Below are 15,193 nucleotides of genomic sequence, written 5' to 3' on the forward strand. Positions count from 1 at the left end.
TTTTTAAATATACACATAGATATTATATTTTTTTCGGGTATTTTATTTTCTGGTAAAATTCTCGAGCTGTGGAAGTTAGCTAAGCATTTATTAGTAAATTTCATCTTAGAGAAAAGTTTTAAGAGATCGGTTAGAGAAAATTTCGTTACTGTTATTATTATTAATATTATTATTATACGTTTTTGTGTTTCTTTTCCTTTTTTCGTCTGAAAAGTTGGGAGTGTTTGCAGTTTTACTCACTCTTCTGGCTAAGCGTCTATATTCACACTGTCCAGTGGATGGTTCTTAAAATGCACTTTTTCTTTTAAGACTTACCAAAACATAAACACCCAAATGATTTTACATATTCAGTCATTAAGTTTCAGACATTAAAATAAAATTCAAAATTGAACTATTATTTCAGAATGGATTCTATTTTATAATCTGCAAATTTCTTAACTATTAAAGGAAAAAAGAGCATTAATAAAGATTAGATAGGAAAAGAAAAATTATATCTAATTCATGTAATTTTTGTTTTATAGGTGTGAATAACCACAAGACAGCATAGTTATTAGAATTCCCCTCTCATCAATAAGATACAGTCCTAAAAAAATATAACAAGCATATACAAAATACATTTTGGGAGGGGATATTTTTCACTATGGTTGTGTAATTTTATATATATATATTTTTTATTAATTTTTATTTTTATTTATTATATTTTTTTTTTTTTTTACTTTTTAAACAAATATTTGTACATAAATTCACTTATTCTAAATATATATATATATAGTATTTAATTAAAATTCAGAGTAAAAATTATGTGTATATACATACATATATATATATATATATATATATTTACATATACAGTTACTGTTGTATGTGTACATGTATGTACCAGCCATAGAGTGCAGAATGTGTGATTGGGGTCAGCCACAGCCTATTTTCTTTATTATTTCTTGTCAATATTTTCTTTCATTTTCTTTTTACAGGGTAGGGGAAAAAAGTTTTTTTTTTTGTTAAAAAAGAGAGTTGGGTGGATTTAATAATTTTTTCGTCCAAAAAGTAGAATAAAGCGCACTTTCATCAGTTGTACGCTTTATTTATTTTATTTATTTTTTCTTTTATTATTTTATTTTTATTTATTACTATTTATTGCTATTGCGAAAGGACTATGAGTTGCAGACAATGTGACTTGGGGGCTGGTCATCAGCTCCGTGTTACTAAGTCTAACTAAAAAGGAACAAAAAAAAAAAAAATTAAAGAAAACAAAAGCTGCTGTCTGCTGCCTCCAATCACATTGTTTGTACTTTGGCTTTTTAAAAGCAATTTGGTTATGTTGCTGTACGTGTTAAAATAATTATTATATTTCATAATGGGGTAGACAGAAGTTAATTTTTATCTGGATAATATCTTGAAAATTTTCTTCAATAGAATGAATACTACAGAATGAATAGCGCAATAATAACCAAGTTACTTTTTCTCCTTTGTTTAGTGCTTGTAATGGGATGTAAAAAAAAAAAATAAAAAAAAAAATGACCGTTTTCTGTAAACATAATTTTTATATTTATTATCTTTTACCATATTTAAACTTTTATTCAAAACATAGCTCATTACGATAGAATTTTGGAACTTCTCGTCCGTTGATATTTTCAGGGGAATTGAATAAAAAACCACTCTACTCAAACATACGCTTCAGCTTTTGGTGAAGCTATTAAGTTTTCTCTCGCTGAGAAAGTTTTGCCAAAGACCAAACGAATAGTAGTAGTCGGGTGGAGCTACGTCTGGATTGTAATGGATTTAAAAGAGTTCAGTGCCGCCAAATGCATGGTTTCTTTATTGTATCTAGAGGGTATCAGGCCTAGTGGATATCTTTCTGGGGGAAAAGACTGTTCCAATTTTCAACAGTGCTATTGACCAACCCTGGTTGACGTTGAGCAATTTTTGGAAATAATAACAGCGAAGATCGGAATACATTGGAAAGTTATCGGGAACGAATTATTGATTAATTAGTCAAACAAACGCACAAAATAGATATTTCGTAAATTGCTTATTTGCACCAACTGGAAATACTGTTTTATTGCTAGTAAAATGTTGGCCGACCATTTGACTCAGGATTTCGTCGGTAAATCAATTTCCCGTAACATCTCACAATTTTTTTTTTCTGCGAGTTATTGGTAGCTTATTATTATTATTTTTTTTTTTTTTTCCAAGGGGAATAGGCAAAAATCAAATTCTTGTGAGAGTTGTTGAATTGCGGGCTTGTGTTAAATTTTCTGAATCCACTTTTTTTGTCTCTCTCATAGCTTACAATGGGCCGCTAACGGTATATTTAGTCAATTTCAGCTGTAGCAAAAGCTACAGGTTTGATTTTACAAGACAATTTTTCTTGAAAAAGTTTATTAAGGACCCAATTTGTTCAGTTCTTGAAACTAATCAGGCAATTTGCTGGGACATCTTCCACTTGGAGTACGTATGTTTTCGGCAGCTTTCTGGGCAATGTAAAATTGCAATTATATCTTGAGATACAAAATGTTTTCAAAAAAAATGCACATGCGAATAGACGATTTAAAAGGGGACGAACTGATTTAGAAACACTCTACAGAGTCTAAACATTAATTTGATATTGTGCTTGTAAAATCAGTCTTGCCAGGATGAAGATTCAGAGAAATTCTGTAACAAAAACGGTCATTTTGTAGATTTTATTTATTTCTTGTTTATAAACACCAGTTTATTTATTTCAACCGCAAATGATTAACCATATAAACAAAAAATCTTACTGCCGACGATAAGGAAATATAAATTATTACAATGTAATATAAATAAAAATAACAAAACCTGTTATTTGAATTCATATTTCTAAACTTTTTTCATTTTATAAATTGGTAAAGCTTTTTATACTTTACGATTTTTTTTTTAATTCAATAATAGTATATGTATTTAAAATTGAATATTTTTTGATAGATTTTATTTAAAATGTAAGTTATGTTTTGTAGTATTTTTGTAATTTATCAGCACATCTTGCCATTTTTAGTGCGGTTAGAATAACTTGACAAAAAAAGTATATATATTTTCTTAAAATAACGTTTTAGGTAGTACTAATTAAAAAAAAAAAAAAAAAACAAATCTTTATGGCAATTAATTTATTGGAGAAGGGTTTATACTGCATTCAATTAGCTGCTTAGGCTAGTTGATGTGCAACTTATTCCCAATTATTGGACAACTTGCTTACATTAATTTATTTTTTTTACATTAAAAAGAAGAAAAAGTTTTTATAAGTAAGTCGTACAATGAACAAAACGATTTTCAAGAATTTACATAATTTTTGTGTATTTGCATTTCTCCTCGAATTTATAATTTAAACAATAAAATGTTAAATTTAAATTCTAAAATTTTCTTTTTAGATAAATAATAAAAACCATGTTGCCATTTTTACAGAATAATTTCACATTTCTTTTACACAATTTTACATATAATTCTAAAAATTAATAACTTTTTAAATATTTTTTTTTTTTAAAGCGGGTTTGATTTAAAGTTATAAAAATGATTAATAAATTCTTCCCAAATGACTCATTCGCAGAATGATCTGTTCCCTTAATAACTCTGCAATAATACATATACGTTAAACTAGAAGCGGAATCTCTGTAAATGAAATGGAGGCTTAACAAGGTACATTTTTTTATGCTCAATGTTCTGAAAGTTAAATAAAGGCGCTTAGTATGCCATCTATGGATGGGGAAGGCAACAACCTACTCCAGATTGATCAACGGAAGACTGAATCTCTGTTTTTTGCTTCTATAAGCTCAATGCTCTGACTAAGTGATCCGTATCCGGATCTTCAAGTATCATTTTGTCCATTTCGTGAAAGAGGGTAGAATGATTATCTCCCGACCCTCTGTCTTATTCGGAGCATGAACTTCGTTCGCATTTCACCCAACCTTTTCAATTACAGTTTCTATTTAAAAGGAAAACTATATGTAGGCTGGAAAGGCAATCTTAATAATCTCCGAAGAAAAGTTGCAGTTATTTATAGATTTCATTTTATGAAACCTCAGAATTGTTTCTCTTTGCTCTTTTAGAGCAATTAGCTTTTCATTTAATAATTTTTCTTTCTTCTAAATTGCTATCTGCAATTTATTTTTAAGTAGGTTTTTTTAATTCTTAATGCAAAAAAAAAGTCGAGATTATGATTTTATTCAAGATGGCTTAGTTTCGTCAGAATCTCGTTTTGTAATTCGTGTAATACGACTTTTTAAGTTCCTAACATACACGTGCTTACAAGCGTGATGTTCAAGAATACTCAACAGATAATATCCAAGATTATGGTTCTAAAAAAAAAAAAAAAAATCCTTCCATCATTTACCCTCGAACAGTAAGACATTGGAAACGATCCTCCAGTTTTAAGATAATTGTGAAACTTACTTTCGTCTACTTTTTGGGGCTGGCACTATTTATAATAGTTTTTAGATGATTTTTTGAAGATGATCTTTTATCGAAACTGTTTTGAAAGTATGGCTTACCCATTATCTCTCTTCAACTTGTAGGTGTGGCTTCTTCGTTAGGAAAACACAAATTTCTAAATGAAAATAGAATAAGAATTTACCTTGTCTGAAATGCTCTTCCTGGACTGATGTCCTCAAGAAAATAAGTCTCCAATTCAAATAACGTTAATTTGTTGACGAGTATTTAAATGAGACGTTTTAATTTTGAAGTATAAAACCATTAAAATTAGCCATTCTGAAAATAAATTTGTGGAGAATAAGTAGGGAATTACTAAATCTTTACACTTCATTGTTTTTCACGTGTTTTAAGAAAATTGAATCATATGTGGTTTCAATGGAAAAAAAACTTTTCTATGTAATAGAAACACTTGCTCATTATATATTTGTAATATAACTATTTTAAAAAAATCGAATTATATTTAAAGAAATTAATTCGTAAATTAGTCTTTATTTTTTCCTTCATAACTAACCTTCTTATTCTAATTATTTAAATTCTTTATGCACTTCTAGTACTTTTCCCAGTATTTGAGTTCTTTTTTTTTTTCTATTCAATGAGTAATTAAAAACAAAACATTGCAATGCACTTCTTGTACATAATTTTTAAGAAGTTTGATTATCGTATTGCATCGTTAAATGGCATTTGCAATATTAATTCTTTCCCTTTATATGACCCAGAATGAGGGTTATTTTAATGTGATAGAAGTTTTTTTTTATTCTTAGTGTTATTATTATTATCTTAATTTTTAAAAATGGGTACTTCTAAAACAAATTTAGTAATATTGAAGCTCCTTAAGAGTAAATTAAGTCATTAATTTTTTTTTAAATTCTTTTTTACGAAATTGTTAATTTGTAATTTATATAATTTTTTTTATCCTTACTTTTTTTAAAGAATTCATTCATAAATATATATATTTTTTAAATTTATTATTTGAAATTATACTGTGAAATGTGGATGAATTTGTATAATTTGTGACAAAAAGGAATTTTTGTTTTAATTGTAAAAAAAAGAAAAAAAAAAAAAATGAAATACTAATACGAAAAATTAAATATATACAAAGTGAATATAATTTGTAAATAGCACATGTATCATATCTGATTAAGCAAAAAATAAAAATAAACAAAAGTAAAGAAAAAGTTCTTTGTACTTGTGAAAGGCTAGCATTTTCAAAATGCATCACTTCTTTCATTTATTTTTAGTATTTTTGTCAGAAAAAGAAAACGTTTTTAATCTGAAATCTAAAAAATTAAATATAAAATTTTTCTTGTGCAAATAGTTTTTATTTAAAAATTCAAATAAAGATAAAAACAAAGAAAGAAATAATACGTGTAATTATTGCCATCTTTGCATTCTCGATGATGAGTTTATGTATAAAATGTATTGTATAATTTTTTTAATATTTTCAGATTATAATAAAAACGAACAAGTGGCAGTTGTATACAGTTCTAAAATAAAATTTTAATTTTAAGTCTAATTTTAAATGGTTACTTTTCATTATATATAGATTTTTTTTTTTTTTAGATAATTAAAGTCATGATCATCCTTAAGATTTCCCCCAATCTCAACGTTCTGCACACTATTATATGGTATTTATAACTATTAATTAGATCAGTTTATTGAACGAAGTACAGGTTTTGTAACTACAATTTTAATTTCGACCTAAGGTTCAATTTTCTCTTCTTCCCTCCAACCAAATTTAAGAATAATTAAATGACAAACATCAAATTTTATCAAAATTATTTTATTGTTTTATGCGTATTGTAACCATTAATTTCTGTTTTGCTGCATTTGCTTTTGTAGGAAGATCAGGCCGTCCCCCTAAGAAGAATAAAAACAAGAAAAACCATCAGCTAGTAACGACTGTAAGTTGAATTTATGTCTTCTCATAAATCCTTATTCATTGGTTCAGTATTACTTTGTGACGAATTACCGGAATTTAGTTTTTCGGGAAATTTATATTTAGAGGTGCATTGAAGAAATACTTCTTATTTAGTTAGCGTGAGACTCTGGTTTTTAAAAATAGGTACTTCTAAAACAAATTTAGTAAAATTGAAGCTTCTTAAGAGTGAATTAAGTCATTAATTCTAAAAAATATCATTTAAGAAAGTGGTAGTGTATGTAAATTTTATTCTAAAATTGAAATACTTCAGGATTTGCTGGCAGCGGTGGTTATAAACTAGCCGCAGGGCACTGAGTTTGCATGATTTTGGACCCCTGCTCATTTTTAAAAATAAGACACGTTGGAAAAATCCTGTAATATTAGAAAAAAAATTGTCAGAATTGGGATAATCATTTCGGTACTAGAAGAATAACAGTGATTTCGACAAAAGAATTTTAATTCAGAGGTCTCAAATCTTTTTTTGGTTGTTCATCACTGCAAAAATAATAATAATAGAAATAAAATACACTAGCGCCTATTTAATTTTAAAAAATCTTAATTTTAACACATATGCACTTCAATCAGTGATCGAACATTTTTTAAATGTAATTTACTTATATTAAAAATTAGTTTATTTTATAATGTACTCATTTATATAATTAATAGATGGTAGTGTTGAAGAAACCGTGACATCATTTGGACCCCAAAAATCATCTCCAAAATTAATATTTCCTAAAAAGGTTTTTCGTGATTACTCAGTTAAAAAAAAAAAACAAACCCTTTTGCGATTGCCTAGACAATTAAGGAAAATTCGGAAAAAGTTTTCTTTACAGTCGCTCTTCTGGTTTACACATTTTCAAAAATTGCTCTTGTTAGATTTGTCAAAAAGGAGTTTGGATAAATGGAGTTAGGTTCCTAACAAAGAATCTGTTTTGAATCAATTATCGATAACTTTCTTTTTATTACCGATCGATCTGTTGGTTTAATTTTATTATTTTTATTTAGAAATATGTTGATTAAATTCGATTTTATTAATTCCTTTTTTCTCATCTTTAGGCAAATCAGCCACCTGTTCCTGCTACTGTAACAATGGCTACTGCTGGAATAAACAAACCTCCTCCAGCGCAAATTGGAATGGGAGGCAATAAACCAATACCTCCTGGCATTACACAACCAGACCCTGGTATACTTATTTTCATCTTCTTTACTTTGCCTCTCTCTTATAACTTGTTTTAAACGAATATATAAGTGTATTATTTTAAAACCAAAAATTTAACTTGGGTTCTCCTTGTAAAATTGACTTCTAATAATTAAGCTCCTGCCTGAACTTAATGTAATTCAATTTGCCGCATTGTAACTCTTGTTTAGGACTTCCTTCAGTTGAAAAATAGTTTATATCATAGGCTGTTTATTTCTCTTAAATCTATGAAAAGTTAGTTTTATTATAGTGTCAAATTTTCGAAATTTAGTTTTCTCCTGGAACATATTATGGGTCCTGCATTGGGGAAAAAAAGATAAGAAGGGTGTTTCTGTGAGAGAGTGTGAGGAGAGAGAACAAAATATCTCAAGAGTCGCAGAAAGACGAAACTATTTTGATTGAGGAACTACAGGAACAGCAATCAAAATCCCGCTACTAGAAGTTCGCTAAGATTTTTTTTCCAAGGTTTACTGTAAATAAATACACTGTGCCTAAGGTGGGGTCTGCATTTCTATTCTTTCGGCTATTCTCAGCTCTGCTATACATTAAATTATATTTTAACTGTCAAAACGAGAGCAATCACCTCTTACTACAAGAACAGCATCATCATACAGACTTTTCAGAGTTTTTATTATTTACCCACTCATTTGCTAAGATAATGTAACTTCACCCATAATTTAGAATAATGTACAGAGTCAAAGGACCGTTTGGAGTCTGTAAATAGTACAAAAACAGGACTACTTTTTATTAGGCAAACAAATGATATTAGCGGAGCTCAGGATGAAAAAACGATTCGTACATTCTCGACTAGATCTGAATCCATTTTGTTCTTCTTTAGAAGAATTTTATTTTGATCAGCCCAACACATAATCCTAGCTGCCAGTTTTGATGTAAAAAACTTGACAGTGCAATCCCTGGGTAATCTCAGTGATCGTCAGGATCAACTTTTTTAAATCAATTAATGAAACATTAGAAACTCTCCCCCACTTGTCCGGAATTTTTTTCCTAACGCATGATACAATTAAAAATATAATTTTTATAAAGTGGGTTTCTCTTAATAATAATAATAAGGCTCAAATTTAACCGTTAAGTTATAATTTTACTAGGTTTATTGAAACCCGTAGTTGCTTCCCACGCTCTTCCGCCCCAGCCAGCAAGACCGTCAGCCACTGCAACTGCAGCACCAGTAATGCCAAAGCGGCCAAGCATAACTACGCCAACTCCTGCTTTACCAACCACTCATTCTGTACCACAGGCACTGCCGCCCACATCTACAATTTCATCTGCAATGCCAATGCCAAATCCAATGCCAACAATGGATACAGGTAATCATTAATACTGTTAAAGATTTATTTGTTCCGTTCGTACCTTTTTGCTGAGAATGAGAATATTTTTCATTATCACTATTTTTATGGGATTTTTTTAATTGGGAATGAAGTTACCCGTAAAGTTATTAAGTTAACTATACTGTTTAATTATTTCAAATATTATTTTTTAGGATTTAATTTTTCCACTTCTTTAGATATTTATTTAGAATTTTCTATTAATATTACACTCTGATGGTTCCATATTTTAAATTTTTAGTTTCATAAGGACAATATGTATCTATTTCATTAAAAAAAAACTTGCTTTTTGATTACTTCCACTAAAAAACCAATGAAGTTGAAAAAGAAACAATTAGTTCAATATTTCTAAGTCTATAATAGTTAAGAAGATTTCAACTTGTCTCCTTCACGCTGATCAAAAATCTTTTTCAAAATTAGAAAGAGACATTCAAAATAAATAGTTACAAATTAGAAGGATTAAGTGAAACCGCAGAACAATTAAACGGTACTTTATTTTAATAACATAATAATTTTTGGAGTTCCCCAATTAATTAGTCAGTGATTCCAATAAAACAGTAGAACTTCTTTGGAAGAGGATATTTCACCAAATTAAGGTAAGATTTCCAATGGAAATCTTGGAGAAGGATATTTACGCTTTTATTACTTCATCATCCAAGATTGAATTGGTTACTGGCTTATTACTAAATATTAATCTTATTAAGAGCAGTTTTGTTTGACTTTCTTATTCAAAGTTCAGTAAAGATTCTGTCTGACATCTCTTTCGCTACAGTGATAGAGTTCTCTTGAACATTAGTTCAATGTTGCTATTATATCTCTGTTTTGTGTTGTTATCTCTTTCCTATTTCTATACTAATATTTTACCTAACTTAATTCTCCTAGGTAATTCCTTTCAAGGCATGCTACTTAAAACCGTCATCTATTACGATATTATTTAAGACGCGTCAACATCTGAGATAATTGGCGCCCGGAGCTTTTTTCAGTTCACTGCCATTCTCCGGACAGTGTGATCTCGTTTCAAACAACACTGACCGGTGATGAACTAGCTGTGAGGAACTAGGAAGAGAAATCCAATACGCTAACTACACAGCTCATATGTTTCCTTTCATCTATGGTTTCTCTGTTCAACATTACATCTTTAACTGAAAACAATTATTCTCTTCCGTACATCCCATTAAACAAAATTAACATTTGAAAACTTTTTAATTTGGCTCCTAGCAATATAAAACTTGCCTCAATCTTGCTTATTTTGATGTGTTCCTCAGTTATTAAAGTAAGGTAATAAATAAATGGATAAAAGAGTAAACTGATTTTGGGAAAATCAGCGAACATTGAAATTTTATTTATTGTTAAAGTTTCGCTATTGATCAAGACTTCGGAATTTTTGGTCCGAGCGATCCAGATTCAATTCCCAGAAGAGTGAAGGCTGCAGAATATTTTATTTATACCAGTGCGCTTCAACACATCGGAATTACTTCTTAGATAATAACTCAGAAATATCTATTGATACTTGAGTATTTGCTTCAGAAGCTTTTGGTGTACAATGGCAGCAGTTTGGGGCCCAACTCTTCCATTAGCTAAAAGGCATACAACTAAAATAAAAATACTCATATCCTATAGTAGAGTGAAAGAAATATAAACCTGCTATAACATTTTAATACTATACAGTACATTGGCCTCATTTAGAAGTGCTATTTGTTGTGGAACTTTTTTGTTATTATTATTTAGGTATGCGAATTCAGAGGTATAATATGAGACGTACTGTCTTATTTTTTCTCCGACTTCAGTTATTAGTTAAAAGGATGCTTGCCTCAGATATCTTGATATGTGCAAGAGTCCTTTCTTCCTATACTTTTATGCTCTTCACCAGGAGTAAAGTACCCTAATCAGATAATAATTTGTCAGTTCCGATTAAACTAGTCCTGATGAGCCTTCTTAAAAGAGATAATAAGAATAATAGAATAAAACACGATAACAGAATAATAAAAATGAAAATGATTAATTCATATCCAGCGACCTTTGACAAAATTAAAAAAAAATGTTCAAATTAGCTTTCAAGTGTAGAGTATTGCGTTCTTTTCTTCTTATTTTTTTAACAAATAAAAAGCTACCGTAAAGTGAGCATAAGTTTTGATTTTATTTATACTAAAAGTCATTCGTTTTTTATTTGTGTTTTTATTATTGCTAAAAAGAAACATTTACTAAGTTCTTAGACATTCCTAGTGATAATTATTTATTTTTGTAGGTAAAGGCTCTGAATAACTCGGACTAGTTTCCTCGGCAAGCCAAAATCCACCATGGCCTTTTTTTTCTACTCAGTAAATGGCTTTCTTTTATTAAATGAAAGCTTTCAAATTAGGTAGGTTATTCTTTTTATCTTTACAAAAAAAATCATTTTATCTTATTCCCTCTCTACTTCACTGGCGAGTAAAGTGGAAAAGATGCGAGTATTTAATAATTTTTCTATCTCTCTTCAGGGTTTTTTATTGATATTTTAATTCTTTCTTGATTGCGTTTTCTTTCAAAGTACCCCCAACCTGTTCTTTAATTTATAAATATAATCGTTAGATTCATGTTAAACAGTATTTTTTAATTTATCGATTCTTTTATTTAAATAATTGGTAAAAAATGAAGAGAGAGAGGAGCCAGATCATTGTTATAATAATTCAAAAATTTTCCGCCAGTCTAAGATTGTAGGCTCCACTGGCTTCGATTTTTCTCTAAGGTTGTCTAACAATAGGAAAGTTCCTGCACAATAAATAAATAATTATAATTGTCAGTAATATGCAGGCTAACAGCGTCTACAAAACAACGCCTTCTATTCCTTTGCTTTATCGGATATGATATTTTTAAGTGATTCTTATTTGAGCATGTATTACTTAGTAATTGGACGAGTGTTGATTGAATCGGAAATCCGTGTTTTTGTTTTGCCCCCTCCCTAGTAAATAATTAAACATCATTATGTACGGACGTAAACATAAAATCAGAGAAGCTTTGAAAGTTACCAACTTTTTAACATTGATCTTAAAACGAGTAATGACTCAGTTGGTTGGTGGATTTTTGTCAGATCAGGGATGTCTTATAGTATCATATCTTATAGTTTAAGCATTCTTTTTTTTAGATTTTAGTTGCTCTTACTCAAATTTAAAGTTGTGATTCAGTTATTCTTTTTATTGAAGTCCATCACGAAATTTACTTCCTTTATCACGTTAAAAACTGTAGTGTAATGTGTAGTGGTATACTTTTTTTTTCTTTAATGTATTCTTCGATTACTGGAATGGTAATCATTATTTTACCCCAATTTCGATATTAAACCACTTAACAGTAATCAAAGACTAATTTATATCTTTATCAGTAAATTTTAAATGAGAAATATTTTATTTAAGTTTGTTTTTTATTTATTTGGTATCATACTTTTGCTTAGTTGGAGTCTTGAACATAAAACAGGAAATACCACCAGTCTCACTATCATCTTCAGTACCAGAACTTGTACCGGATTTGATGGATATCAAAACTGATCCTGATACACTTGTAACTTCGTTACCTTCCGTCTTCGATCCACTTCCTGACACACTAGTCAAAGAAGAAAAACCAAACCTAACCCATCATAATGATGGTAATATTTTATTTTGTAATTTTACAATCTATTAAGACATTTATTCAAAATTGCCAATAGTTCATAGCATTACTATAATTTTATAGGTTTATTAAGCAATTCATTGCCTGTAAGTATGCCGGCTTCAACCATAATACCGTCTGGGCTACCAACTCCGCTCTTAGATATGAACAAGAATTCCCAGCCTCCGCCTCAACAACAGCAGGCACAGCAACAGACTCAGCCACAGCAACAACCGCCTCCACCTCAACAGCCGCAACCGCAACCTCAGCCGCAAATTCCTCAAGCCCAAAATTTACCACATGTGTATAAACCAAAGGTATTGGTGTTAATAAATTTAACATGTAAGTGTACAGTCGTGATCAACTTTCGTTTTAGTTTTATTAATAATTCGTTATAATAGGGCGTGGAGCAAAATGTAAAAAATGCTAGTTCATGGTCATCCCTTGCTCAGTCTCCCACCCCAACACCGACATCAGCACCATCTGCTGCATCCTTTAAGTCTACTATGGCCGACAGTTTCCAAGCATTTAAAAAACAAGCAAAGGAAAATGCTAAAAAGGTAACTTATAATTGTAAAATAAATTGTTATTAGAGTACTTAATAATAGCGGTTCCCCGAAAACATTGATTTATTATTTATTATTACTAAATTTTAGCAAAGAGCTCTCATCGAGCAACAGGAAATGAGAAGGCACCAAAAAGAGCAAGCTGAAAGAGAAAGACTTCGTGTAGAAAACGAAAAACGAAGAGAGAGAGAGGAGGAAGAAGCTCTAGAAAAGGCCAGGTAATTCATTTTTTTTATTTTTTTTTTAACAGAGCTTGGTTTAATTTATTTCAGTACCACGGAGGTATACAACACTATGTCACATTTTTAATTTTTTACAGGAGAGCAATTGAAAGATTTTTCACGGTTTTTTCTTACTTATAAGCCCACCTGGATTTGTTGGATAATAAGTAACATTGATGCATGTTAACAGATGGTTATGTAATAAAAAAAATAATTCTTTATTAGAAACATTAAAAAAATAAATTTTTAAGAAATGGACTTTTTGTGTCCATGTGTTGTATACCTCTGAGGTACTGAAAGGTGAAACTTTTTCCAAATATGTCGCTCTTAAAATGCTTATTCAAGATAATAGTGGTTAGTTATACACATATATCACATTTATGTATTATTATTGTTATTGTTATTATTTTGTATTTGTTTATCGTTCTTAAAATTAGAAAAGCTGTAGAAGCGTCGCGTAATGAAGACGTGAAGAGTTCAAGTCAAGATGACAGCTCTAGTCCTAGTTCTCAAGTAGATAAAGCTGCTGCTGAAAGGGAACGGTTGCGGCAAAGAGAACAGGAACGGAGAAGAAGAGAAGCTGTAAGTAGTGTAACAAATTATATATCTTGAAATATTGTTATCGTATTCTTATGGGCTACTATTGGTGTAAGTAGTAAGTAAGCTCACATTGTTTGCCACTTAAAAATCAAGCTTAAAGTGCTTAAAGGGAGGAAGCTTTTAATAACAGAAAGAATTACTAAAAAGTATTTTAATGAACCAAGAAATAATGCTATGAAATTTCATGAAGACTATATTAAAAAGTCAGGAGCAACAAATAACAAAAAAATTGTACATCTATTTTCTAGTATCGTTAGATAGTGATAAATTGAATAATACAGCGAAAAAAAAAAATTGTGATATGGATCATGAAAGGTGAGCTGCGGTCACCTTTAAGCCAGTGACGTAGGGTACTGAGACCAAGCTTTCTGAAATCTTAAATTTTGGATTAAAACGTTCAAGATTCAAGGAAACCTCAGCAAGAATGAATACACACTCATTGAGGGGTCGAAGTAAAGTGATGTTCTTTCTCTTGATCCATCGGGAGATTCAAATTAGCAGAATTGCAAGGACCACTAACGAGGACGTCCTGATTGGTTAGCTTCATTTAAGAAGTAGTAGAAGACATGTACTACTCAAATAATATTCATAACAAAGATTGATTAGGAAAATCAATTCGTTAATTGCCATAATAAAAGTAAGAAGATAAAAGAAGAAAAGGATCGTACAGATAATCAAATAAAAATTAAACAATAATTTCGCTTTAAACATTTTCTAGAAATATTAAAATTTTATGAATGATCAATTTTACATCGTATCCTAAGTATTGCAGTATGTCTCTCGTAAATCACAAGATTTTGAAAGTGAACGGTGTGTGGTTTCATATTTAATTTAGTCCAGTTGATATGCCATCCGGAAAGCGTACAAATTTTCTGGTTTATGAGAGTTAATTACTACGACCACCAGAAAAAGAACACCATTTGATCTAAATTTTCTGGAAAAATGTTTTAAATAAAAAAGCTTATTGATATATGGGCAACAAACGATGGTTAATGTAAATTGTTGGACCTATTCATTTTAAACGTTTGAAGAAAACCCTGGGAGTCATTTTCAAGAAAATTTCGAAACATTGTAAACTTGCGTCATTTAAATTGAATTCTGGTTAATAAATTTAGGGACGAAAGCGGCAACAGGATCAAAACGAAATACTGAACTTGAACCCCTTTATTCGTTTTAGTTAATAATGATCATTTTTATCCAGTTCTGAGACATCAAACTAATGTGTTTATCGACAATTAGTTAAAGCACAACTTTTTTTACTATCATTATCAACATATGTACAATCC

At 29.8% G+C, this 15,193-nt stretch overlaps 1 protein-coding gene and 1 long non-coding RNA gene across 17 annotated transcripts in view; one reads left to right on the top strand and one right to left on the bottom strand.

The window, feature by feature from the left end:
- The window catches only part of LOC141446317 (bromodomain-containing protein 2-like), a 45,486-nt gene that overhangs the window by 26,226 nt on the left and 4,067 nt on the right, over window positions 1-15,193 (top strand). For 14 of the 16 annotated variants that reach the window (XM_074112883.1, XM_074112889.1, XM_074112886.1 and 11 more), the window contains 8 exons: window positions 6,283-6,344; window positions 7,418-7,544; window positions 8,666-8,884; window positions 12,327-12,518; window positions 12,605-12,837; window positions 12,922-13,080; window positions 13,177-13,304; window positions 13,745-13,889. In XM_074112883.1, coding sequence (XP_073968984.1) covers window positions 6,283-6,344; window positions 7,418-7,544; window positions 8,666-8,884; window positions 12,327-12,518; window positions 12,605-12,837; window positions 12,922-13,080; window positions 13,177-13,304; window positions 13,745-13,889 — 1,265 coding nt within the window. The remainder of the gene's footprint in view (window positions 1-6,282; window positions 6,345-7,417; window positions 7,545-8,665; window positions 8,885-12,326; window positions 12,519-12,604; window positions 12,838-12,921; window positions 13,081-13,176; window positions 13,305-13,744; window positions 13,890-15,193) is intronic. The other 2 variants (XM_074112891.1, XM_074112892.1) reach the window with 1 other exon arrangement.
- LOC141446552 (uncharacterized) lies at window positions 921-5,000 on the bottom strand. The gene is made up of 2 exons (XR_012453789.1): window positions 4,586-5,000; window positions 921-2,655 (listed from the first exon to the last, which is right to left on the bottom strand). It is a non-coding gene; the product is annotated as an uncharacterized lncRNA (long non-coding RNA).

This window comes from Rhodnius prolixus, unplaced genomic scaffold, assembly GCF_049639745.1.
Source record: "Rhodnius prolixus isolate KJV_2025 unplaced genomic scaffold, Rpr scaffold_1, whole genome shotgun sequence".
NCBI lineage: Eukaryota > Metazoa > Arthropoda > Insecta > Hemiptera > Reduviidae > Rhodnius > Rhodnius prolixus.